A 27,037-nucleotide genomic window follows, 5' to 3' on the forward strand; every position below is an offset into this window, starting at 1 on the left:
ACATTTACACAGCGACCAGTGCTATAAAAATGCACTAATTCCTGTATAAATGACACTGGCAGGGAAGGGGTTAACACTAGGGGGCGATCAAGGGGTTAAGTGTTCCCTACGGAGGTGTTTCTAACTGCGGGGGAAATGGGACTGACAAGGAGTAGAGAGAGATCGCTGTTTCTAATCACTAGGGACAGCAGATCTCTCTCTACTCCCCTGTCTGTTTACATACACAGATCCCTGTTCTGGCTCTCTGTGGAGCGATCGCGGGTGGCCGGTGGAGATCGCGGCCGCTGGCCACGCGCATCAGCTCCCTAGGGTTGCCACTTTTCCTTCAAGCCAAACCCGAACACTTTAGCAGCGCACAGTAAATTTTTTTTGTTTTAGTATACACTATAGGATTGTAACAGACCTGGGACACCTTTGGGCACTCCAAAAAGAATAGTAATGCGGCGCACATAGTGCCCCCCTCACCTTCCTGTCAAGCCCTGTTCCAAGCCATAAATAAAATCAATTGTGCTCGCGCTAAAAATGTGAATTGAAAAAAATATGAATATATATAAACTGAGTATAAAATATAAACTAATTGTGCAGAAATATTAAACCATAATTAGTATGCTAATAAAAACATACATGTAAAAATATATATATATATATATATATATAATGTGCAATCCTTATATATAAAATTCACATAGTGCATCCACATAAAAGTGCAATCCTTATATAAAATGCTGAAAGTGCATCATGCATGAATATAGACCTAATTAATAAGTGCAAATCCTGTGACAATCAAGTGTCCAAACAAAATACGATCAGCAGATTCAAACTGAAACAAAGAAGTGCAAGAAAACGGTGTCCATGAATGAAGTGTTCATCAAGCTTCTCCTGAAAAGTGTCCAAGTCACAACAAGCTGGATGTGCTCTCCCATGATCCCCCACTTGTGCTTGCGCTCACCTCTATTCGTGTGACACGGTAGTTAAACAGTGTCAAAACACGCATTGGGGCCACTCCTGGGCTCACTCAGGATGCAATGATGTATGTCCAATCCTCACAGGTAAAACATCATTCATAAAAGAGAAAAAGAAAGCTCCATGGTGTAATATAGTAAGGGATTTATTTAAAGTAAAAGAAGTTCCTCCAGGAGGGTACTCACAGTATGCAGGTGCTACAGTGCACCAAACTATACAGGTGTATTTCGTTTAGCAGCGGCTCGTATGGCGTGCGGTGTGGTGTATATACCTCTCCTTCCCTGCTGACAGCTCCGTCCTACCCCTCCCCGACGCGTATTCGGCACAGGGATCACGTGCCTTCCTCTGGGGGATATCCTGTTCCAAGCCATATTCCTGTCTGAACAATGTGTCTGGGTTTCAGGTGGACTGAAACCATATATGGTGAATCCCGGACTGTCCGGGTGAATCGAAGACAGGTGACAACCCTACAGCTCCCCCACCGTGCAGCGGCTCGCGCACGCTCCTGCTATAGCTATTACAGGGACCAAAGTATGGCGATTCGCGGGAACGAGCCGACCCGCCGCAGTATAATAATGGCAGCTGGTCGGCAAGTGGTTAATATACACCACAAATTAGACCATGAGCTTGTTTTAACCTGTTTACTCTTTGGACGCACCAGAGAGATGAACTAGTTAACAAAGACCACTACAGGGCCTCGAGTTATGGACATCCAACGTTTGTTTTCAAATGCAGGGTAACACGTGTGGAATGTTCCCCCAATAGACCCTCCAGCACTGAATGTATGCAATGGCAAGGGTGCTAGAGGGTCTATTGATGCAGGCTGCTGGGGGATCTATTGTCGCTGGTGGGAATCTATTGTCGCTGGTGGGAATCTATTGTCGCTGGTGGGAATCTATTGTCGCTGGGGGGGATCTATTGTCGCTGGGGGGATCTATTGTCGCTGGTGGGGATCTATTGTCGCTGGTGGGGATCTATTGTCACTGGTGGGAATCTATTGTCGCTGGTGGGAATCTATTGTCGCTGGTGGGAATCTATTGTCACTGGTGGGAATCTATTGTCGCTGGTGGGAATGTATTGTCGCTGGTGGGGATCTATTGTCGCTGGTGGGGATCTATTGTCGCTGGTGGGGATCTATTGTCGCTGGTGGGGATCTATTGTCGCTGGTGGGAATCTATTGTCGCTGGTGGGAATCTATTGTCGCTGGTGGGGATCTATTGTCGCTGGTGGGAATCTATTGTCGCTGGTGGGAATCTATTGTTGCTGGAGGGAATCTATTGTTACTGGAAGGTCAGCTGTTGCTGGGGGGGTGGATAGGGGGTGGGATCAAGAGACAGTGCTTGGAGGTGGGTAGGGGGCGGAGACAAGGGTTCACTCTGAAGGGGGTATCTGCACCTATTCCCTGGGGGGAAAAAAGCCCTGATGACATCTATTATAGCTCTATGACTTGGAGGATAAGATCTGATTGAACCTGTAACTCTTCCAAGATATGTATTTTTATGGCATTGTAAAGGTGCCTACATTCACCCTAATGTGGTATTTCCTTCAGAATACATAGTACCAGGAGTCCCGAGCGTCATGTTACTGCCGGCCATTCACCTGCAATCTTTTATTGCCATGATTCAGACGTCCCAAGATAACAATGTAAAGTACGGGAAAAAACACCGAGGCTAATGTACCTATATATGTCCCTTAACCTCCCTGGTGGTATGATTATTTCAGATTTTTGATGCTCAAAATGGTACAATATTTTTGCATAGAAATTTGCCGTTTTATTCTAAGTACTGCTTTTTTTTTTTTTTTTTTCTTTCTTTTTTTTTCTTTTCTCTTTTTTCGACTATTCCCAGTGAAGAGAGGCCCCAATAAAGGAATTGGTTGTTTGTGATGGGGACATATATATTTCTATCTAAGAATATGGAAGGGGTAGAAGGGAAGCGGAGGAAGGGAAGAAAGAAGGAAGGGGAAAGGAAGGAAGGGGAAGGAAGAGAGAAGGGGAAAGGAGAAAGGAAAAAAAAAAAAAAAAAGCCACTATGATGTGAAAACGAGTCGGGACAATATTGAATTGTTAAGTTGAAACATATGTTCCTGAAAACGGTCACTGATGTGCAAAAAAAAAAAAAAGAAATTTGGCGTTTTATATTGTAGACCTGTAATTCTTAGGAATAACTCACTTAAATCTGTCCAAACAAGAGTAATAGACATCCCTGGTATGATAAAGTTTGAAACACGAAATCATAAATTATAATATAATAAATAACTATAAATAATTATAACAAATAATAATATAATGATAATAAAAAATATTCAATAATGTAATCAAATCAGAAACACTGAAATTTGCTCAGTCACAGAATTGTCGCTGTCATTACTTTCAGTGTTTGATGACGGATTTCCCCACAAATCACTATCGCTAAATTCTGCGAGTGACTCTAATTTATTATCGCTGTTTTCTAGCTGGTCTAAAACCACTTTTGATGTAAAGGGACGGTTTTGGTTGCTATGGACAATCTCCAGTTTCCAGGCAGAAAGAACAGTATATAGCATATAAAAGTACATACAAGGCACTGGACAAAGCACTGGGGACAAAAGGGAGGTGACATTATTTCATACAGTAATGTAATCTGTAAGATTGTACTGCACTGTATGTATTGTGTGTTTCACTTTTTGAATTTGGCGCCGTTCTCCGTCCCTGTGCGTCGCAGCGCTCGCAGGGAACGGAGCTCGGCTCTGTGATGAATCGAGCGGAGACACAGCCGCCGCACACAGTGGGGAGACATCGCAAGATCCTGGAGACAAGGTAAGTATTCTGTACATGGATCCTGCGATGCGATCCCGAGTGTGAAAATCCACCCCGAGCCACACTCGGGAATACCGCTAAGGAGGTTAATGCCATTGCCATGCGTCATACACAACAACAAGAGCCGCCACATACAGTCATTTAGTTTATTTTGTTTATAGAAAAATAAAATCTATAGCAGCTCCCATTTCTGCACAAAACTTGGGCTGTTGATATGTCTTTATTATGAAAGGGCTGAGGTCATAACTACTTGCCCTCCGGAAGATTTACCCCTTTACCTGACAATTGCGCGGTCGTGCAATGCTGTAAAAATTGATGTCCCTTTTTTTTGCACAAGTAAAGCTTTCTTTTGGTGGTATTTGATCACCTTTGTGTTTTTTTACTTTTTGCACTAAAAACAAATAAGCCCGTCAATTTGAAAAAAAAATATATTTTTAACTTTCTGCTATAAAACATATGCAATAAAAAAATTAAAAATCCTAATTTCTTCATAAATTTAGGCCACTAAGTATTCTGGTATGTCTTTGGTAAAAAAAAATCCCAATAAGTGTATATTGATTGGTTTGCGCAAAAGTTATACAAACTAAGGTGTGTATATATAACTGTATATACAGTATCTCACAAAAGTGCGTACACCCCTCACATTTTTGTAAATATTTTATTTTATCTTTTCATGTGACAACACTGAAGAAATGACACTTTGCTACAATGTAAAGTAGTGAGTGTACAGCTTGTATAACAGTGTAAATTTGCTGTCCCCTCAAAATAACTCAACACACAGCCATTAATGTCTAAACCGCTGGCAAGAAAAGTGAGTACACCCCTAAGTGAAAATGTCCAAATTGGGCCCAAAGTGTCAATATTTTGTGTGGCCACCATTATTTTCCATCACTGCCTTAACCCTCTTGGGCATGGAGGTCACCAGAGCTTCACAGGTTGTCACTGGAGTCCTCTTCTACTTCTCCATGACGACATCACAGAGCTGGTGGATGTTGGAGACCTTGCGCTCCCCCACCTTCCGTTTGAGGATGTCCCACAGATGCTCAATAGGGTTTAGGTCTGGAGACATGTTTGGCCAGTCCATCACCTTTACCCTCAGCTTCTTTAGCAAGGCAGTGGTCGTCTTGGAGGTGTGTTTGGGGTCGTTATCATGTTGGAATACTGCCCTGCGGCCCAGTCTCTGAAGGGAGGGGATCATGCTCTGCTTCAGTATGTGTCACAGTACATGTTGGCATTCATGGTTCCCTCAATGATCTGTAGCTCTCCAGTGCCGGCAGCACTCATGCAGCCCCAGACCATGACACTCCCACCACCATGGTTGACTGTAGGCAAGATACACTTGTCTTTGTACTCCTCACCTGGTTGCCACCACACACGCTTGTCACCATCTGAACCAAATAAGTTTATCTTGGTCTCATCAGACCACAGGACATGGTTCCAGTAATCCATGTCCTTAGTCTGCTTGTCTTCATCATCTTTAGAAGAGGCTTCCTTCTGGGACAACAGCCATGCAGACCAATTTGATGCAGAGTGCGGCGTATGGTCTGAGCACTGACAGGCTGACCCCCCACCCCTACAACCTCTGCAGCAATGCTGGCAGCACTCATATGTCTATTTCTCAAAAACAACCTCTGGATATGACGCTGAGAAAGTGCACTCAATTTCTATGGTCTACCAGGCTTGTTCTGAGTGGAACCTTTCCTGTTAAACCACTGTATGGTCTTGGCCACCATGCTGCAGCTCAGTTTCAAGGTCTTGGCAATCTTCTTATAGCCTAGGCCAGGGATGGCAAACCTTGGTACCCCAGATGTTTTGGAACTACATTTCCAAAATTTAACACACCTGCTCCTCATTCACACCTGAGACCTTGTAACATGAATGAGTCACATGACACCAGGGAGGGAAAATTACTATGTATAAGTGCCCTTTCACACTGGGACGGTTTGCAGGTGCAATTGCGCTAAAAATAGCACCTGCAAACCGACCTGAAAGTGCTGCTGCTTTGTCTCCAATGTGAAAGCCCCAAGGGCTTTCACACTGGAGCGGTGCGTTAGCAGGACGGGAAAAAAAGTCCTGCTAGCAGAATCTTCAGAGCAGTGAAGGAGCGCTCCTTCACCGCACCTGCCCATTGAAATCAATGGGGCAGCGCGGCTATACCGCCGGCAAAGTGAGGTGCTTTGTGGTGGTTTTTAACCCTTTCTCGGCCGCTAGTGGGGGTTAAAACCGCCCCGCTAGCAGCCGAATATTGACAGTAAAGCGCCACTAACAATAGCGGCGCTTTACCGCCAACCCCCGGGTCAAAATGTGACAATATACTATCAACGGTGTAACTGTTATAAGACACTAATGCCGCGTACACACGAGCGGACTTTACGGCAGACTTTGCCCGGCGGACTTTTCGACGTACTTTACGACGGACTTTCTGAATGAGCGGACTTGCCTACACACAATCCACCAAAGTCCGTCGAATTCGTACGTGATGACGTACGACCGGACTAAAACAAGGAAGTTCATAGCCAGTAGCCAATAGCTGCCCTAGCGTGGCTTTATGTCCGTCGAACTAGCATACAGACGGCGGACTTTTTGACCGGACTCGATTTCAACGGATTAATTTAAAACATGTTTCAAATATAAGTCCGTCCAACTTTTGAGCAAAGTCCGCTGGAGCCCACACACGATCGAATTGTCCGACCAAATCCCGTCCGCCGGGCGAAGTCTGCCGTAAAGTCCGTTCGTGTGTACGCGGCATTAGTGAAAAAAGACAATGAAAACTTTTGTAGTCCAAAGACTGCTGAAATAATAATGTCCAAAAAGGGTGAACATATGTTACCAACAATGTAGCAATATAGAAATGCAACAATATAACAACATAGCTGTGTTTTAAAAACACTTATGCCGCGTACACACGAGCGGACTTTACGGCAGACTTTGCCCGGCGGACAGGATTTAGTCGGACAATTCGATCATGTGTGGGCTCCAGCGGACTTTGTTTTCTCAAAAGTTGGAACGGACTTAGATTTGAAACATGTTTTAAATCTATCCGTCGAACTCGAGTCCGGTCGAAAAGTCCGCTCGTCTGTGTGCTAGTTCGACGGACAAAAAGCCACGCTAGGGCAGCTATTGGCTACTGGCTATTAACTTCCTTATTTTTGGCCGGTGTACGTCATCAAGTACGAATTCGACGGACTTTGGTGGATTGTGTGTAGGCAAGTTTGTTCATTCGGAAAGTCCGTCATAAAGTCCGGCGTAAAGTCCGCCGAGCAAAGTCTGCCGTAAAGTCCAACCGTGTGTACGCGGCATTAGTGGAGATGTTGTTTCCTATATAATATAGTCCACAAGCTACTATAAATGTTATATCCAGGGCTTCATGGGGCATCAAGAAAACATTAAACGATCAAAACGATTATGTTCTGTTCATCAAATAATCAAAGCAAACAGCGCCGCTTACCAGATCAGGGGGATCTCAAATTATAGAGATCATATGGGCATACACAGGAGAGATGGGATCGCCAGCAGATGAATTTGATCAACGGTGACGGGAATCTTCCTCCTGCTCCTGCTCCACGCTGTTGCAGTATTAATTTCCTGGACCCTCCAAAGGTAGGGTACCCCATTGACTTTTCACTGGCACTGGGTTCACATCACTTTACTACTTTGCACACACTTCTTGGGCAAGCCTTCTGGCTCTTTATGAGAGACATGGAGGACCAAGTGCATAGAGAACCAGCTTCAAGTTCAACAGGTCCCTAAGGAGCGGGGTCCATCTGGCTTGGGCCTAGGTAGACCATACCCCTGTAAGGAACCTGACAGGGGTATGGTCTACCTAGGAGCTGTAGTCTAGGCCTCAGGGGGAGCTGGGCTGAGGGCCTGGAGAAGACTACTAAAGGATTATTTACTGGAAGGCACTGTCCTGAAGTCCTAGTCTGTGGAAGAACATTTATTCCCACTGACCACCAATGTAAGGGATATTCTTCTTACTGACCACTGATTCTTGGGTGAGCCTTTTGGCTCTTCAGGAGAGCTCTCACACCAAGTACTTGGAGGACCAGCTTCAACAGATCCCTAAGCAGTGAGGTCCACCTGGCTTTAGCCTAGGTAGGCCCAGTGGTGTATTTTGGTTTTGTGCTGCCCTAGGCAAGACTAAAATTAGGCGCTCCCCCCATCTTAATTTGTCCCACCCATTCCTGTTTAAGATCCACCCCTTCATATGTAAACTCCCCAATTCATCACAGCTCTCTCCTTTTCACAAATTTCCCCCCTACTCTTTACATATACCCCTATTCTCAAATTTCCCCCCCCCCTCCTTCATAGCTCTCACCTAACCTGTTCACAGCCCCCCTTCACAGTTCTCACCTTTGCACAACCAGAACTGAGGTCCGGGCACAGCCTCTGAGAAGAGTGGAGGGAGGTCAGAGCCCGCACTCTTCTCTCATCACCCCGGAACGGCTCTGGTAGAGTTTTGAAGAGGTGGCGGTGGGGCAGGGAGTCGTGTGTCTCAGGAGGGAGCGCCAACAGCCTGCACGCAGCAGTCTTTCTGCCTGGGGGGCAGCGTGACTCCCCTTTGAAAAATGCCACCCAAGGCAAACACCTTGTTTGCCTCATGGTAGATATGCCCCTGGATAGGCCTTACACCTGTCAATAACCTTTGCACCCCAGGGGATGCAGGGGTTGAGGCCCTTGCTATTTGAAGGTTGGTCCTATTTTCTGCCCTTCAGCTACTTTTTGTCTGCTGTAATTTCACACTTTTTTTGTTCACAGGGGACCCAATACTCAAATAAAACAGCTAATGGGGTTGTTTTTTTACCCACTAGTCCAGCATTGGTTGCCAACTTCAGTATATTCATGTTTATAGGAAACTATATAAAGGTTGACATTTGCCAATAACATCTTCCCAATGTCTTGTGATAGCAGTATACCCAATAACTTACGTTCATTATTGCACTTTTGAATGCCAAGTTTAAGATTTTTTTATAATCTTCTACTGCAAGTTACATAATCTAATGACAGAGTAGAGCTATGCTAAGCTCTACTTGTACTGAGGTCAATCAAGTTTAGAGTTTGGGTTGAGGTTAAGGGCTAGATTTTATAGGTTAGAATGATGCCTAAGGTAAACGACCACTTTGGATGAACTTTTAGTTTTTACATACTGCTACACTGGATATTTTTTTATGTACAGTATTTGATTATGGCCTTATAGACAGCATTGGATTTGCCACAGAGAATAAAATAATGATTAATTATATTTTAAGCTAATATATGTAGGTGTAGGTCCTACTCTAGTTAGGTTGTTAGGCTAAATCTAGTTTTTGGCTTTGCTGTAGTAAGTGGAGCAATGATCGTTTTATCTGTTCAGGGTTTCCTAAGTTGGGGGTTTGATTCCTCCCACCTGCTTCTGGAAGAAGTTTACAGAATATAGGGCACTGGGCAGGGAGTTTCAAATGACCAGTATGAATATTTATCTTGCCCAGGCCAATCCCTGAAAGAAAGTTTCCAGAAGGTGGCTGGGGAGATGATAGAGGTTTGAGAGGCCTTTGCCAGAGGGCTTCCTTTCCAGGGAGGGATTGAGTTTTCCTGGGACTGTTGCAGGAATAGAAATTGCAGTCTGGGCCTCAGTAGAGCTGGGCTGAGGCCTGGAAAAGATTACTGAAGGATTATTTGCTGGAGGGCACTATCCTGAAGTCCTGGTTTGAAGAAGGATCTTTTATCTCCTTCACTGAGGACCTACATGTGAATGCTGGGTGGTAGCTAGCTCCTGGGACATTGCAAGTAAAGACATTGCTGTGGACTCTTAGATGTGCAAGTGCTAGAAGGGAACTAAGTGCCAGGGAATGCTATATGGACTGGGACTGGTCTTATAAAGGCCTAGATATACTGGCCATTCTCTGTTGCCTCCTGTAAAGGCTGTGATAGAGAAGATTTGTGAGGAGTTTGTCCTCCCATTGATTGCAATTATGATTTGGAGTATCCTGTGACTCTGAACCCCTCTCCAGTTCAAGTTATTCAGCAATAAACTCTAAAAAGACATCTGAATTGTCCATGTGCATGGAACTGTGCTTGTGACTGGCAGCTTCTATAGTTACTATTGTAGGAGACCTGAGAACATTCTCAGCGATCCCTCCAGGGGTAAACACTGCATATGTAATTCTTATTTATATTGAATTGATGTTTTATTTATTAACATTTGGACAATTCATAGAGTTTGTCCTAAGTCTGTATAGAACAGCCATTCTCAACCAGGGTGACATGAATCCTAAGGGTGCCTCCAGAGGTTACAAGGGGTTCCTTGAACTGTGGCTGATTGACCTCCCATCTGATGTTGATGGCATGATTTTGGGGTCAATGCCACTTGGCAGAGCCAGCTGCATGACACCAGTGATCATTTTAGCTGTCTGTAGGGGTGGCATTCCCACCACCACTGTAAGATGGGCATTCTTCCCAGTGGCCACCAATGTAAGGGATATTCTTTCCATTGACCACCAACAAAATGAGCATTGACACTGACCAATATAGTAGGGAGGATTCTTTCCACTAACCACCAATTTTGGAAGCATCCTTTCCACTGACCGCCAATGTTGGGAGCATCCTTTCCAGTATCCACCAACCACCAATGTAAAGAGCATTCTTCTCACTGACCACCAATGTATGAAGCATTCTTCCCACTGATCACCAATGTAAGGGACTTTCTTCTCACTGACCACTAATGTAAAGAGCATTCTTCTCACTGAGCACCAATGTAAGGACCATTCTTCCCACTGATCACTAATGTAAGCAGCATTCTTCACACTGATCACCAATGTAAGGAGCATTCTTCCCACTGATCACCAATGTAAGGAACTTTCTTCCCACTGATCACCAATGTAAGGAGCATTCTTCTCACTGATCACCAATGTAAGGAACATTCTTCCCACTGATCACCAATGTAAGGAGCATTCTTCCCACTGATCACCAATGTAAGGAGCATTCTTCCCACTGATCACCAATGTAAGAAGCATTCTTCCCACTGACCACTAATGTAAAATCTGACAAGCTGGTTGTACTCAAGTTGATACCTTCAGCCTTCCCATACATGGTTTGAATCTCAGCCGGTTCAGCAGGAACCATCGATTGCCGGCTTTAGATCAACTTGACTAACAAATTAATGCTGAACTCCAGCCATCACTTTTTAAGCAGTTGCAGCAACATTTTTTTTTTCATAAGAAAAAAGGTTTTACACATTTATTTAAAAAAATAAAACTAATGTAGCCACCACATTTTAGGTTTGGTAAGATGCAACATATTAAAGTGGTAGTAAACTCTGTACTACCACTTGTACCTACAGGCAAACCTATAGTAAGGCTTACCTGTACATACTGTGAATATCTCTTAAACTTACACAGTTTAGGAGATATTCAGAGACCATATAGCTGGGGATGGCAGAGCCCATGCCGCAAATGGTGGCTCCCGCCCGCATGCACAGGAGTGACGTCCACCCCACCTATTGGGGTGGACGTTGCTACTAATTGGGCCTTGCAGACACAGGCACACATATATAGGGGTGACTGCAAGAGAATAGCCATTGCTCGCTTAGGCTCTGAGGAAAGGGGTACTCCCCTGAAACACGTCAGACATTAGCCATTCCTATCGGTTTGATCCTCTCGACATTAGGTCCTGGCGTGTCAATCTTCAGAACAGCGCACCTGCTCCTTTCTCAAAGCCTTTTATGAATGCTCGCTTGTGAGTATACATTTTACTGTTTTTATGCTTTAATAAAGCTTTACCAGTGGTAATGCACTAGCATTCCTACTAGCACATTTTGACATTGCCTTGCAGGGAAATTTGTTTATTTTTTTTTCAACAACTGCGGTTTACTACCACTTTGATTTTTGTTTTTGGGTTTAATATCACTTTAAGTGTGGTTTTAAAAAATGTATTCAGTGTTTTCTCCTGCCACTATTTTACCAGTATGACCAGTGAAAAAGAATGATAAGGGTCTGTATATAAAGACTGCATGATCCCAGGTATGTTTGCCTAAATGCCTCTGAATGCCTTTCGCTAGCACCATTCATTAGTATTTTATAAAGCTTGCTGGTGAATTTCCCAAAGTTCAGCCAAAGAAAAAAAAAAAGATGGAGCCTGTTGGGCCCTAGGGGGCCCCTGGGCCCCAAGGCATTCTCTGATTGGACACGATGGAGAGAAGGGTCGGTGACATCACGATCTCCACCTCGCCCAGAGACTGCTTTGTATTCATTAAAAAAAAAAATACAAGTAGTGCCGACTACTATAGTGACTGTCAGCTTCCCCAAAGGCCCCTCGGGTATGAGATATACGTACTTACACCGTGCCAAGCTGGACCTATAGAACTATACAATACAAATCATACCTGGAGGTCAGATTTAATAAATAGCGCTAACGTAACAGGAAGCAGCGTCAAACATGAAAGCAAGAAAAAAATCCAGATGTTGGGGAATATTTTTTAAAGGAATGAAAATAATGTGGTGAATGTGCTTTATAGAAAAGACAAATGATCCATCAACTAATGTATGAAACTCTTGGCTGAATGTAACATTTGATACTTTATAAATAGGATATGAATAACAAAACATTGTATTATAATATAAAATATACTGTATATTTCTGTATACGCACGCATATATATATATATATATATATATATAGCATATATATATATATATATATATATATATATATGTATATATGTATATATATATATACTCTGATTATAAAAATATATGACACATACCATACATCAATTAGTAATATACAAACTCACTAGCTCTTCCATACAGTTTGTGAAGTGCCAGTACAGTTTTGTGCCTTCACACTTTTCTCTTTATATGTTATATTCTGCAGTTATCAGATATTGGGGTATCATCTAAACATGGCGGAAGCTAATGAAAATAATCCAGCAATAACGGAAATGTCTGAACAACAAAAGAAGATGCAGAAAGCGATTTACTTCTTCCGGATTGGAGATCGTAAGTAAATCTTTTTATGCCTTTTGTAGTAAAGTCTCGGGCCTCTTTAGGCCTAATGGTGACCTCCAGAGTTAGGGAGAGCTGACATCCTACAGTACAGAGTGGGTTACGAGGCATGGTGGGTGTAATGCAAGATGAACAGGTGGGCGCCAGACACTTTTTGAATGCAAAGAGATTTATTGTCTCTTGAACAGAACTGTGGGAGAGAGGGTTAGGGCCAGAACACACTTAGGTAGATGCAAAGATAATTAGCAGACTCTGAGACATCTATAGGTAGACAACTATACAGGTGAAGGCCTCCAGCCGGACACCACTTCTGTATAGGTAGGACCGCTGTCTACTATGGCAACAATCTTGTAGCTGTTACTAACGGCAATTATATTGAACTGTTTTCAACACAAACAGTTCTCAGTTTACCCCACACTCACTCACTGTGGGTCTTCACTTAACAAGCTCACAGATTCTCTCACTAGACTTCAGATCCATTAGCCATTGGATCCCCTGAGCTCTTTAACTGTTAGCATTCAGTATCTTCCTTAAGCGTCACCCCCGCTGTCCTGCTGGGTCCCTGGATTGGCACTTACAGATACTCCTCAAGCTTCACCCCCGCTGAGACGTTAGGTCCCTGGCTTGGCACTCACTGATGCTCCTCAAGTGTCACCTCTGCTGTCCCGCTGGGTCCCTGACTTGGCACTTGCTGAAGTTTTCCCACTTCTTTATCGTCCCCGGTTGGCGAGAAGTCTGCTCTGGTACTGGACTCAGCTTACTCACAGTGGTCTCCGGTAGCAAAGTGGATGGCGACAGCTTCCCCTCTACCTCCCACCACAACTGGTACCCCGGCCGTCGGAACTGTTACTTCTGGTTGGACTTCAAGCCCGCAGTCCCGACCCTACGCTGCTTTTCCTGCTTCTGGATAGGACCTCAGACAGCCTAGCAGTCAAACGTCCACGGGATAGGCCTTAGGTTTCCGGCCTAGCAGCCCGGGGCAATACAACACACGTCCACCCAGATAGCCGTCCAGGTGGCACAGAACCCCGATCACCTGAATCCGCCCAAATAAATAGGCTCTCCCAGCAGGCCAAGGGACCCAAGAAAATCCCTGCCCCTTGGCTGAGACACCCCATTCATTCCTAATTTGTCCTTGCTATGCCTTTGTCTTATCTAGTGTCACCAGCTACAATGCCACCTTGTGACAGAAGAGAAAAGTACAGCAATTCCAGAATTAGGGGGAAATCAATTGATCTCCTAACAATTGGCCAAGACAACTAGCGCCTGGCAACTAAATTTGATAGCAATCCTGCCTAAACTTCAGGGTGCTACACTTTAATTGCCTGTTCTACAGTTAAATTTTTTTTTAATTCTTATTTTTTTAGCATACCTAAACCTTTGTCCCACCATGTCCAACCGAAACCTCTCCCATTTTTAGGTTAAATGTTACATTTCTAGGTTAGATCAAATGTTTAATTAACATTAGTTTTCAATAATTATTGTATTTAGTTAGTTAATTTGAATTTAGTAATTTAACTAATTAAAATTAAATCTTGAATTTAAATTAACTAAAAAATTAATTTAGATTTTTAATTTAAAGTCCACCAATCATCTTATTATTTAAATGGTCAGCTCACTCATAATTGATACTTTTAGGTGAATTCTATTGGGCTAAATCAGCTTTTCTTAACCTTTTTTTTCTGTCTCTGCGCCCTTTAAAAGTAGGCAACATTTTGAGTGGGCGACCTGAGCCTGGGGCAATGCACAAAACCACCTCGATGAAATTAACTTCACATCTGAGGTCCCCCATCACATCTGAGGTCCACTTCTGTTGTGAAGATGGACCTCAGTTGTGAAGGTGGACCTCAGATCTGAGGTCCCCCATCACATCTGAGGTCCCCCATCACATCTGAGGTCCCCCATCACATCTGAGGTCCACCTTCACATCAGAAGTCCACCTTCACATCAGAGGTCCACCTTTACATCATATGTAGGTTTATTTGACACCCCCCCCCCCAAATATTGAGCACCAGCCGTCGCTGGGTGGGACATACTTCATTACAGGTAAGCAATGTAACTAAAGCTGTAGAAAAATATGTTTTTAGCTTAACTTCAGCTTTAAAAAAAGCCCATTGCATTTACAGTACTAGTTTTTGCATAAGGTGAACTTCCACTCATAACAAAGTTACTGTGACCTAACACCTAGAGTCTATAAAAGAAGATTAGCCATATAACAATCCATGAAATAAAATGTTTCTCTTTTCTTGTAAACATTTGTTGTTGGGAGCTTTTATACATTATTCAAAAGACAATTCCACAAAACAATGTAATCGGCTTCTTTCTTCCAAAACTAAGGGTCCTCATTACCTCTTTGTATTATAGTGTGTCCACATTACCCCGAATAACAAGCATGCTCTGAGCACACTATACCCACCATTGGCTAATGTCAACTGGGGTCCTGCATTGCAGAGGAAAGTCCAAGTCAGCGGCCTCCTACCCAAGAAAGACTGAAGAGAGGTTATAAACATTTAAAGTGATGATAACCCTTAACATAAGCCTATAGGTGTGCGCAGCCTGTTGCATTAGGGTGTGCACCCAAATGTATTAAAACAGAGATAATGTTACCATGGGCGTCCGCATGGGGGGCAAGCCCCCCAACGTAGCAAGGTGTCCACACAGTGTTGCCAGTGTTTACGGAAAGCCCGTAAATTTCAATACGTTTTTGAGCTGCCCCGTAACAGACGGCGGCTGCCCGTGAAAAATATGGCTGCGGGCCGACATCGGAACTGCTTTTGCGCAGTTCCAAAGCCTGGCGGGCTTGGGCAAGCTCGTACATGCTCGGCCACTTCCGCATGCATAGTGAGTTAATGGCGCTGCCTGGCGCTATTTTGAATGGACAGCAGTTGGCTCTCAGCTGCCTTGGAGTCAGCAGCATATCAGCGGACATGCCTCCCGACCATCCACGCTACACAACTGTAAGCATGGAGCCACACGGAGACCGGACCCCTGCACCATCCATCCATGGTTGCTGGAGGGAGACTCCCACCACTCCACTGTGAGCACAGCCATACTGAGTCCTGGAGACCGGACCCCTGCACCATCCATCCATAAATGGCTGCTATATCTACAGGATGGAATGTCCTCATCCTCCAACCACCTCCTGTATCATGTCCTCAGCCTCTAACCACCTCTTGTACCATGTCCGCACTCCACAGCCTTCAACCAGCTCCTGTACCATGTCTGCAGCTTCCAACCACTTCCTGTATCATGTCTGCAGCCTCTAGCCACCTCCTTTATCATGTCCGCAGCATCCAACCACCTCTTGTATCATGCCCACACTCCACAGCCTCCAAACACCTCCTGTACCATGTCCAAACCCTTCAACCACCTCCTGTATCATGTCTGCAGCCTCCAACCACCTCCTGTATCATGTCTGAAGCCTCCAACCATCTCCTATATCATGTCCGTAGCCTCCGACCACCTCCTGTATCATGTCCACAGCCTCTAACCACCTCCTGTATCATGTCTGCAGCCTCCAACCACCTCCTGTATCATGTCCGCAGCCTCCCACCACCTCTTGTACCATGTCTGTAGCCTCCAACCACCTCCTGTATCATGTTCGCAGCCTCCAACCACCTCTTGTACCATGTCGGCACTCCAACCTTAAAATTATGCCCCCCCTGAAAAAAGTTCTGCGGACGCCCATGGTGGGTCAGTGGACAGTGTCAGTAGGACAGAAGTTGGTGTCAGTAGGACAGTGAACAGTGTCAGTAGTTATTTATTTTTATTATTTTATTTTTTATTATTCTTTCAATTTTGTAGGAGCCCGATTGGGGGGATTTAGTGAAATATCAGCAGAGGGAATCTGCACCACACGGGGTGATTAGGGTGTCCCACATCCAATTCACAACGGTGTGAACCCAGCCTTAAAGATTGATGAAAACTTCCAGCACTAGTATTACCTTAGAATTTTTTTTAGAGCAGATGAGATTTACTTTTAAATCTGTGGTGTAACATTTTTTTTTTAATCTTTACAGTCACTGTATGGAACTATGTCATCCTTGCCCTGGCCTTCTTTGGGTTGTTCCTGGGTCTCTTTCTTCTGAGCAAAAACATCTTGAACAACAGGTGGGTTTATGATATTCTCTAGAGCAGCCTTTCTTGACCCTTTTACCCCAGAGGAACCCCAAAATAATATGTAGATGTCAGGGGAACCCTTACTAAAACCAGTTCAATGGGGGTCAGTGGCAAAAATGCTGCTATCATTAGTGGTCAGTAGGAAGAATGCCACCCTTAAAAAAAAAGCTAAAAAAGATCATTGGTGCCATGCTGCTGGCTCTGTCAAGTAGTGTTGGACGCAAAATTATCCAGGTAACATCCAATGGGAGGAGGTCAATCAGTTACAGCTCAGGGAAACCCTAGCGACCTCTAGAGTCCTGGTGCCCAACCTTTGGTGCTTTGATATATGATGTGCGGCCCTCAAACCTCAGTCTGAAGTGGGAAAATTGATTAGGGTAATAGCATTGATCTCTACTAGCCTCATGTAACATCTTCCCAGTTTCCTGTTGTCTTATGCAGCATATCCCCTGCCAACAATGTATCTTGTCCTCACTCTTTGACCCTCATTTCCTCTATTAGGTCTGCAGTGTCTGACAGTTCTCTCAAGCATTACATATATTGAACGTTATGTGCGGCCCTTTAGTGATGTCAGGGGCCGCTTTAGAGCCCCCCCATAGCTCAAAAGTTGACAACCACTGCTCTAGAGCAGGGGTTTCCAAACTTTCTAAACAAAGGGCCACTTTACTTTTTTTTTAAACTTTAGGGGGGCCGCACTGTGGCCAGTGGGAGAAGAAAGTGCTCTGGTGTCAGTGGGAGTAAACAATGCCCTATCATTGGTATTAGGCAGAGTAATAGCGTCCCATCGTTTGTGTCAGTGGGAGGAATAGTGCCCCATTATTGGTGTCAGTGAGAGGAATAGTGTCCCATTATTGGTGTCAGTGATAGGAATAGTGCCCCATTATTGGTGTCAGTGGGAGGAATAGTGCCCCATCATTGGTTTTAGTGGGAGGAATAGTGCCCATCATTGGTATTAGTGGAAGAAATGACACCCCATCGTTGTCATTGGGAGGAATAGTTCCCCACCATTGGTATCAGTGGAAGGAATAGTGCCCCATTATTGGTTTTAGTGGGAGGAAAAGCGCATCATCATTGATGTCAGTGGAAGAAATGGCGCCCGTTGTTGTCAGTGGGAGGAATAGTTCCCCATCATTGGTATCAGTGGAAGGAATAGTGCCCCATCATTGGTGTCAGTGGAAGGAATAGTGCCCCATCAATGGTGTCAGTGAGAGGAAAAGTGCCCCATCATTGGTGTCAGGGGGAGGAATAATGCCTTATCATTGATGTCAGTGGAAGTATTAGTGCCCCATCATTGGTGTCAGGGGGAGGAATAATGCCTTATCTTTGATGTCAGTGGAAGTATTAGTGCCCCATCATTGGTGTCAGTGAGGGGACTAGTGCCCAATTGTCGGTGTCGATGGCAGGAACTCTGCCTCACGGTTGCTGTCAGTAGGGGTAATAATGCCCCAAGGGCTGGATAAAAGCAAGCAAGAGGCTACTTCAGTCTTTACTTGGCTTGGAAGTTCAGACCCCATGTGCAGCTTTGACCCAGGTTCAAGAGACCCATAGGGACAATGGAGCCTTTTAAGGGCCCTAGGCCAAAGTTTGGAGACCACTACTCTAGAGGAACCCTAGGTTGATGGATGCCTCTATTACAAGTCAAGAAATGTTCATCACACTTTATGAAAAGTTCTTTTTTTCCTTCTTTTCACACGTACTTATTCTCCTGCTTTAGAAAGAGGAAGATGATCGCCTTGTACCAGGCGAAGATGTCTGACAAGCAGCCAGAAGAGGCAGATGAAAAGCGGGCTGTGGTGACTTTGGAGAAAGACGACTCCCCAGACGAGCACACGGCTCTAAAGAAGGAACCTCAGCCGGGCGACATCGAAGTCCAGTGGAAGGACGGGCAGATCACATCACTCTTCAGACACATGCCTGAGGAGGATGTGTAAAAAAAAAAACCTGGACATATTTATCTACAGAAGTTCACTAGGCTGGTAGTTTTGATTTGCAGAACTAGGGTTGAGAACAGTGTCGTAAAAAACAGCGTTATTTTATTACAGGTTTTGCCTATCCTGCTCAAAGTATGCCATACCAGAACACCAAAATAAGTAGATTTCAAAGGACAATTGCATGCTAGAAAATACACAAAAACAGCGGAGTGTGCTGAAACTTTTTACCGTTGTTGCTGAGACTTTTGACAACCTTGACAATAATTATACAGTAACACACATCTCAGCAGGGATAATTCAATGCTTAGTTAATCAGCAACAGAGGAAGATATTAGATGACCATCCCTGCTTCTGCTAATGTCCAATGATGTCCATAATGCAGCTCCCCGGGCACCTCTGTAGTTGACTTCATGCCTTAGAACTGTTTCTCTGAGTGGTTGGAGTAACTGCAAGAAAACTTAAAATCATATTCAAAAGACGACTGTTACAGACATGGGCTCCACCTTTATTACAAGGATCTGAAGTTTAGAATTTAAAATTAATAAATAAAAAAGAATTTGTATTGGAACATATGGACTCATACTGAAGTTCTTCTTTAATCCTATGCGACCCTGTTGGCATTTAATGCTAAACTCAGAAAAGTTCAGAAAATCACCTGTGGGTGTTCACCTTTGCCCCATATATTAGAGGGCAGGGGTCTCCAAACTTTCTAAATAAAGGGACAATTTTTTGTCCTTCAGTCTTTAGAGGGGTCGGACCATGGCCAGTGGGAGTGGAAATCTTCCTGGCATAAGTGGGAGTAAACATCGCCGCATTTGGTATTGGGGAGGAATAGTGCCCCATCATTGGTATTAGTGGGAGGAATAGTGCCCCAACATTGGTATTAGTGGGAGGAATAGTGCCCCATCATTGGTATCAGTGGGAGGAATAGTGCCCCATCATTGGTATCAGTGGGAGGAATAGTGTCCCTACATTGGTATCATTGGGCGGAATCGTACCCCATCATTGGTATTAGTGGGAGGAATAGGGCCCCATCATTGATATCAGTGGTACGAATAGTGCCCCATCATTGGTATTAGTAGGAGGAATAGTGTCCCTACATTGGTATCATTGGGCGGAACCGTACCCCATCATTGGTATTAGTGGGAGGAATAGTGCCCCATCATTGGTATCAGTGGGAGGAATAGTGCCCCATCATTGGTATTAGTGGGAGGAATAGTGCCCCATTATTGGTATCATTGGGCGGAATCGTACCCCATCATTGGTATTCTTGGAAGGAATAGTGCCCCATCATTGGTATTAGTGGGAGGAATAGTGCCCCATCATTGGTATCAGTGGGAGGAATAGTTCCTCATCATTACAAATAAAGTGATAATCCCGCGCTATCAATAATCAGAAAAGGCTCACTGCTGAATCACCGATATGGTCAATCGGTGGCCAAAAGTAACTATAAATAATAAGTGTGTGGTGCTACGCTGTTACCGGTAAGTGGAATAAACTTGAAACATATAATATACTAATCAGATAGACAAAACACTGTGCAAATTGTTAAGGCAATAAACTGCCAAACAAACATAAAACATGACATCATCTGACTGAGCAGCAAACCAATGACCAGGTATAAAGTGGGAAAATGTCCAAAAGTGCATCTTCTGCCAGTACAATTAGTGCAAATAGTGACTCATTACAAATAAAAGGTAAACATAATAACGTGACACGAATAAAGTCCTAGGTGACATTGCTGGGGGGTGGGTGGTGCTCTTTCGCTCTGTGCAGATAAACAATAGAGATGGGTGTTTTTTTCTTCCTATATAGTGACACCTAAGTGCAGGGCGGCCTCTCACCTTACTGCTGATGTGGAAACCTTGCAAATAGATCTGAACAAATTATTGGGGTGGGCAACTACATGGTAAATGAGGTTTAATATAGAAAATTTTAAAATAATGCATTTGGTGGCAAAAAATATGAATGCAATCTGGGGGGAGAACCTCTGGGGGAATCTAGGATGGAAAAGGACCTGGGGGTCCTAGTAGATGATAGGCTCAGCAATGACATGCAATGCCAAGCTGCTGCTAACAAAGCAAACAGAATATTGGCATTAAAAAGGGGATCAACTCCAGAGATAAAAGGATAATTCTCCCACTCTACAAGACTCTGGTCTGGCCGCACCTGGAGTATGCTGTCCAGTTCTGGCCACCAGTCCTCAGGAAGGATGTACTGGAAATGGAGCGAGTACAAAGAAGGGCAACAAAGCTAATAAAGGGTCTGGAGGATCTTAGTTATGAGGAAAGGTTGTGAGCTCTGAACTTATTCTCTCTGGAGAAGAGACGCTTGAGAGGGGATATGATTTCAATATACAAATACCGGACTGGTGACCCCACAATAGGGAGAAAACTTTTTAGTGGAAGGGAGTTTAATAAGACACGTGGCCACTTATTAAGATTAGAAGAAAAGAGGTTTAACCTTAGACTGCGTAGAGGATTCTTTACTGTAAGAGCGGCAAGGATGTGGAATTCCCTTCCACAGGCTGTGGTCTCAGCGGGGAGCATTGATAGCTTCAAGAAACTATTAGATAAGCACCTGAACGACCACAACATACAGGGATATACAATGTAATACTAACATATATCACACACATGGGTTGGACTTGATGGACTTGTGTCTTTTTTCAACCTCACCTACTATGTAACTATGTAACAGCATATGTGGATAATATTGGAGATCCTAGATGAAGAAGTCACGTGGGCGTGACGCTACGCGTTGGGACAGACAGGCACATCGGAAGTGACATCGGAATGCGAGCTCGCTGCTCGTGGACTACATGTTTTTATTTCAAGTGTTTATGTGAGTATATCAGCTGTTGTCTTTGAATAAATATCGTTGCTTTTACATACTACACTATCTGGGACCCCTTCTTTCTCTCCTTATGGGTAAGCCCGGGAGTGACCCCCAGAACATGTATTCATCCTAAAGAAGTATATTTATTACACTCATCTGGGTGGGAATCGTTAACCAGGAGAAGAAATCCCCCCCCCAAAAGAAGTCATTTTATCCCTCTACAGGAGCCCACAGCGAGACTGATCACATCATCTAGGATCTCCAATATTATCCACATATGTTGTTACCTTACAGCAGTAAGGTGAGAGGTCGCCCTGCACTTAGGGGCCACTATATAGGAAGATAAAGACACCCATCTCTATTGTTTATCTGCACAGAGCGAAAGAGGGATTATATATATCACTCCACCCACCCCCCCAGCACTGTCACCTAGGACTTTATTCGTATCATTATTATGTTCACCATTTATTTTGCAGGAGTCACTATTAGCATTAAGTGTACTTGCAGAAGTTGCACTTTTGGACATAGTTCCTCATCATTAATATCAGTGGGAGAAATAGTGCCCCATCATTGGGAGGAATAGTGCCCTATCATTTGTATCAGTAGTAGGAATAGTGTCCCTACGTTGGTATCATTGGGAGAAATAGCACCCCATCATTGGTATCATTGGGAGGAATAGTGCCCTATTATTTGTATCAGTAGTAGGAATAGTGTGCCTACGTTGGTATCTTTGGGAAAAATAACACCCCATCATTGGTATCAGTGGGAGGAATAGCGCCCCATCATTGGTATCGTTGGGAGGAGTAATGCCCCATCATTGATATCGTTGGAAGGAATAGTGCCCCGTCATTGGTATCGCTGGGAGGAATAGTGCCCCATCGTTGGTATTATTGGGAAGAATAGTGCCCCATCGTTGGTATCATTGGGAGGATTAGTGCCCCATCGTTGGTATCATTGGGAAGAATAGTGCCCCATCTTTGGTACCATTGGGAGGAATAGTGCCCCATCTTTGGTATCATTGGGAAGAATAGTGCCCCATCTTTGGTATCATTGGGAGGAATAGTGTCCCATCTTTGGTATCATTGGGAGGAATAGTGCCCCATTGTTGGTGTCAGTGAGAGAAATGGTGCCCCATTATCAATGTTAGTTGGTAGACCAGTGTTATAAGTGGGAGGAATAGCGCCCCATCATTGGTATCATTGGGAGAAGTAGTGCCCCATCATTGGTATCGCTGAGAGGAATAGTGCCCCATCGTTGGTATTATTGGGAACAATAGCGCCCCATCGTTGGTATCATTGGGAGGAATAGTGCCCCATCGTTAGTATCATTGGGAAGAATAGTGCCCCATCTTTGGTATCATTGGGAGGAATGGTGCCCCATCATTGGTATTATTGGGAAGAATAGTGCCCCATGGTTGGTATCATTGGGAGGAATTTGCCCCATCTTTGGTATCATTGGGAGGAATAGTGCCCCATTGTTGGTGTCAGTGAGAGAAATGGTGCCCCATTGTCGATGTTAGCTGGTAGACCAGTGTTCTATGTCGTTGCAAGGAATAGTGCCCCAAGGGCCGGATAAAAGCAAGCAAAGGGCCACAGTTTGGAGAACACTGGTCTAGGGGGATATAATAGAGAAGCATATGTACCTTATTCCTGGCTCCCCCAGCAGCCAACACTCTTGAATGTGGATTGTAGATGGGCCCTTGATGGCTTCATGGCATTAATTGTGCATACTGGAAGTGGTGGGCAGGAAGACTGCATGAACCGAGCTATCATGCATGTTAGCATGTTTTGCAATGGGGAAGCCCATACATTTACATGTGTTTCCTAACACACCAAAAATGGGGCACATTCCATTTCTGACAGTGCAATGCAACACTGGACATTGCATTGCCCCACATTGTGTGGTGCCGCAACAGACATCCATTGGCAAGGTGCATTGTGATGCGATTCTGAATGGATGACACCACATTACACAAACACATGTAGCTTGCATAACTGTAACACAGAAGTGTGAATGGGCTCTCAATGTATGTCTGGCAATGAGATACTTAAAGAGTAACACCCTTTTTGGTGACAAAAAGCAATCCCCTCTGGGTGATCAATGTACATTGCAAGGATTTTAACAAATTTTGTTGCAGATTCCTACCTTTTGTTGCTCCTTAACTAGAAATAGTTATGGAGACAGGTAGAGCAAAAAGGATGGGACTATAATGGTGCAAAAATCAAACCAAGAAATATTATTATGATAAAATCTTCAAACATTATTAACAAAATTATCTTAAAAAGTCATGTTAAAAATCATAAGCCTAAACCCATAAATGTGGTCCGTGAACTTTTTAAAGCGGCACGGAGTTGAATCCTGACATGTTTCGCCCTATGTATTGGGCTTCATCAGGGGATGCTATCCTCTTGGGCTCTTTTGTTCTAATAAACAAAAATATACAAACAGGATATCATAATTATTACATAAAAAAACATTTTTTATATATATTCTCTCATGTATAATTACACAAAGCATTTACATTTTATTGAACTTTCTGCAATAGAAGACGAAGTGCTAATTCCACTGCAAAACCTGCAGGTGGCCACAGGAGGCAGACCGGACCAGACTAGTCTGGTCCGTGTCTGACTTCTGTGGCCACCTGCAGGTTTTGCAGTGGAATTAGCACTTTGTCTTCTTTTGAATAAAAATTGTGACTATTGCACTAAGTGTTATTTCCGGAATACAGGGTAAGCATATCGGATGGCTAACATGTGCATACACATGCATAAAGTTACATGAAATGTAAATGCTTTGTGTAATTGTACATGAGAGATCATATATAACAAAATATGTTTTTTATGTAATAATTATGATATCCTATTTGTAAATTTTTGTTTATTAGAAGGCTAAGACCCGAAGCGGATAGCATTCCCTGAAGAAGCCCAATACATAGGGCGAAACATGTCAGGATTCAACGCCATGCCGCTTTAAAAAGTTCACAGACCACATTTAGGCGTTTAAGCTTATGTTTTTTAACATTACTTTAAGATAATTTTGTTAATACATTTTGAAGATTTTATCATAATACTATTTCTTGGTTGGATTTTTGCACTGTTACAGTCCCATCCAGCTCCACCCTCAGCTTCTTCCTGGCAGCAGTACAAGGTAAAGGGGGTTCACCGTGATGTAAGGAAGGGTGGGGGACCCTTGACTTGTGATGGTGGGGGGAGTGCTTGACAATTGATCTAAGGGGGGGTGCTCTGGACATCTAGTCTCACAGATATAACCAATGGAGAGTTCTGTGCTCAGTTTGCTACTTTCTCCACCGCAATGGCACTGCAGTTGGAGAGGAACCTCTACGGTTTCCTGGGTCACTGGCGAACCTATCCAACTATCCAATCGGATGCTGCCACCCCATGTGACTCTCGCAGCGTGGGTCAGAGCAGAGTCTATTTAAGGCCCTGGGCTTGGCATGCATTTTGCAAGTGAGTAGAGTAGGGACAGGTACACCGCCTGTTAGGGACATAACTAGCGGCAGGGGAAGGTTCCCGACAAGGAGGGAATGTGTAGGGCTCACAACTTCTCTGGTCATTTTGACGCTTGGGCACCAAATGGCCAGGCCGCACTCTGCCCCTCCTAACAGGCATTGTCAGTTCAGCTAAAACCTGCTCTCTACACACCGTTGGACCTATGTGTGTTTCAACAGTACAAGCAAATGGCCGCTGCCCTCACCAATAACTGGCCTTTGCAGCAAGGAGCACATGGAAGGGCGACGCAAACAAAACCAGAGAAATTCCCTGCTCAACTTACCGACCAGCCTGAAGCCAACCAAATTATCCTGTCTAACAGGATGCCTTAAAAACAGGGGTTTAGTTTGGACACATTTGGAAATACATGCGTAAGATACAGAGCCCTGTCAAGGCCCCCCAGTATTTTCTATTATCCTAACTCAAAATTTTGAGAGCCTCCACAGTGGAAGCACATTCATTCTAATGGATAGGCAGAGGGCAGGTGAGCCTGGGGGGGAGACCACCCCTCCTTAACCACTTAACAACCGTGCTATAGCCGAATGATGGCTACAGCGCAGCTCGATAATTCTGGGAGGGTGTACTATGACGTCCTCCCAGAATCGCACACGCACGCACCCTCTGGGGCGTGCCCATGGGAGTATCCGGTAAATGGCCGCTGACCGCGGCGGTTTACCCCATGATCGCTCCGTAAATGACGGAGCGATCACTTGTAAACAAACTGGTGTCATGTCCGGTTCCTCTCTCCTCTCTCTGTACCAATCGGTACAGTGTGAGCAGAGAGGGGAGAGATCGGGTGCAGCAGCACTGTGGGCTGGATTTGTAGTGTCCACAGCGCTGCTCTGTGCCCATAGCAGGACTCATCCTTCCATCAATGCTCAGCCCCATCCATACTCAAAGCTATCCGTACTCAGCCATCCATCCATACTCAGCCACCCATCTCAGCCATCCATCTATCTCAGCCATGCCATCCATACTCAGCAATACCCAGCCTTACTCAGCCATTCCCCTCCATACCCAGCCATGCTCAGCCATACTCAGCCATACTCAGCCATGCTCAGCCATTCTCAGCCATACTCAGCCATGCTCAGCCATTCTCAGCCATACCCAGCCATGCTCAGCCATACCCAGCCATGCTCAGCCATACCCAGCCATACTCAGCCATACCCAGCAATATCCTACGATAGCGAATTCATTTTCGCTATTTTCACACTAACCTTCCTCCCCGCCAATCAGGAGGCAGGGTGTCAGACCTGTTTCCTGATTGGCCAAAGCGCCAGGCTACCCTATTGGATGCCTGGCACTTAGGAAGAGGAGCGGAGGAGACACACTCTGGAGCGGAGGTCGCCGCCGCTCTGGTGCACTTGTAGGAGCTGCTGCCTGGCGGTAAGTGCCAGCCAGGGGGTCTGTCAGAGCCGTGTGGGGTGCTGACAGAGCCACAACCCCCAGCGAGTGGGGGGAGGGTCAGTGGGCACAAGTGGCTGCATATACTGGGCATAAGTGGATGCATTTGACGAACACAAGTGGCTGAATTTGATGGGCACAAGTGGCTGCATATGATGGGCACAGTGGCTGCGTTTGATGGGCACAATGGCTGCAATTGATGGGCACAGTGAGGCTGCAATTGATGGGGGGGGGGTTTCAGTATTTTTTAAAAATTTTGAGCACCAGCCGCCACTGCCAGTTAGGATGCCTTCCACTGGGTTTATTGTGAACTGTCGTGGATTATTTCAATACAAGTTCTTTCATTGAACATGTGTGTGCTATTGCCGTTGCAACCTACCTACAAAAGAGTACCAGTGTTAGTACACCAAGGTGTGTGAAAGGAAGGTGTTGGAGCCAACATCACCTATGGACTTGGCATCAGCACGGGCATCATTTCCACCATCAGCAACGGCA

At 44.6% G+C, this 27,037-nt stretch overlaps 1 protein-coding gene across 3 annotated transcripts in view; it reads left to right on the forward strand.

The window, feature by feature from the left end:
* SLC51B (SLC51 subunit beta) overlaps nucleotides 1–19,363 on the forward strand; it is a 29,061-nt gene extending 9,698 nt beyond the window's left edge. For all 3 annotated transcript variants that reach the window (XM_073618339.1, XM_073618338.1, XM_073618340.1), the window contains 3 exons: nucleotides 12,611–12,735; nucleotides 16,761–16,851; nucleotides 18,575–19,363. In XM_073618339.1, the coding sequence (XP_073474440.1) occupies nucleotides 12,639–12,735; nucleotides 16,761–16,851; nucleotides 18,575–18,791 (405 nt within the window). In that variant the 5' untranslated portion in view covers nucleotides 12,611–12,638 and the 3' untranslated portion in view covers nucleotides 18,792–19,363. The remainder of the gene's footprint in view (nucleotides 1–12,610; nucleotides 12,736–16,760; nucleotides 16,852–18,574) is intronic.
* The last annotated feature ends 7,674 nt before the right edge of the window (nucleotides 19,364–27,037 follow it).

The sequence above is a fragment of the Aquarana catesbeiana genome, linkage group LG03, assembly GCF_042186555.1.
Source record: "Aquarana catesbeiana isolate 2022-GZ linkage group LG03, ASM4218655v1, whole genome shotgun sequence".
NCBI lineage: Eukaryota > Metazoa > Chordata > Amphibia > Anura > Ranidae > Aquarana > Aquarana catesbeiana.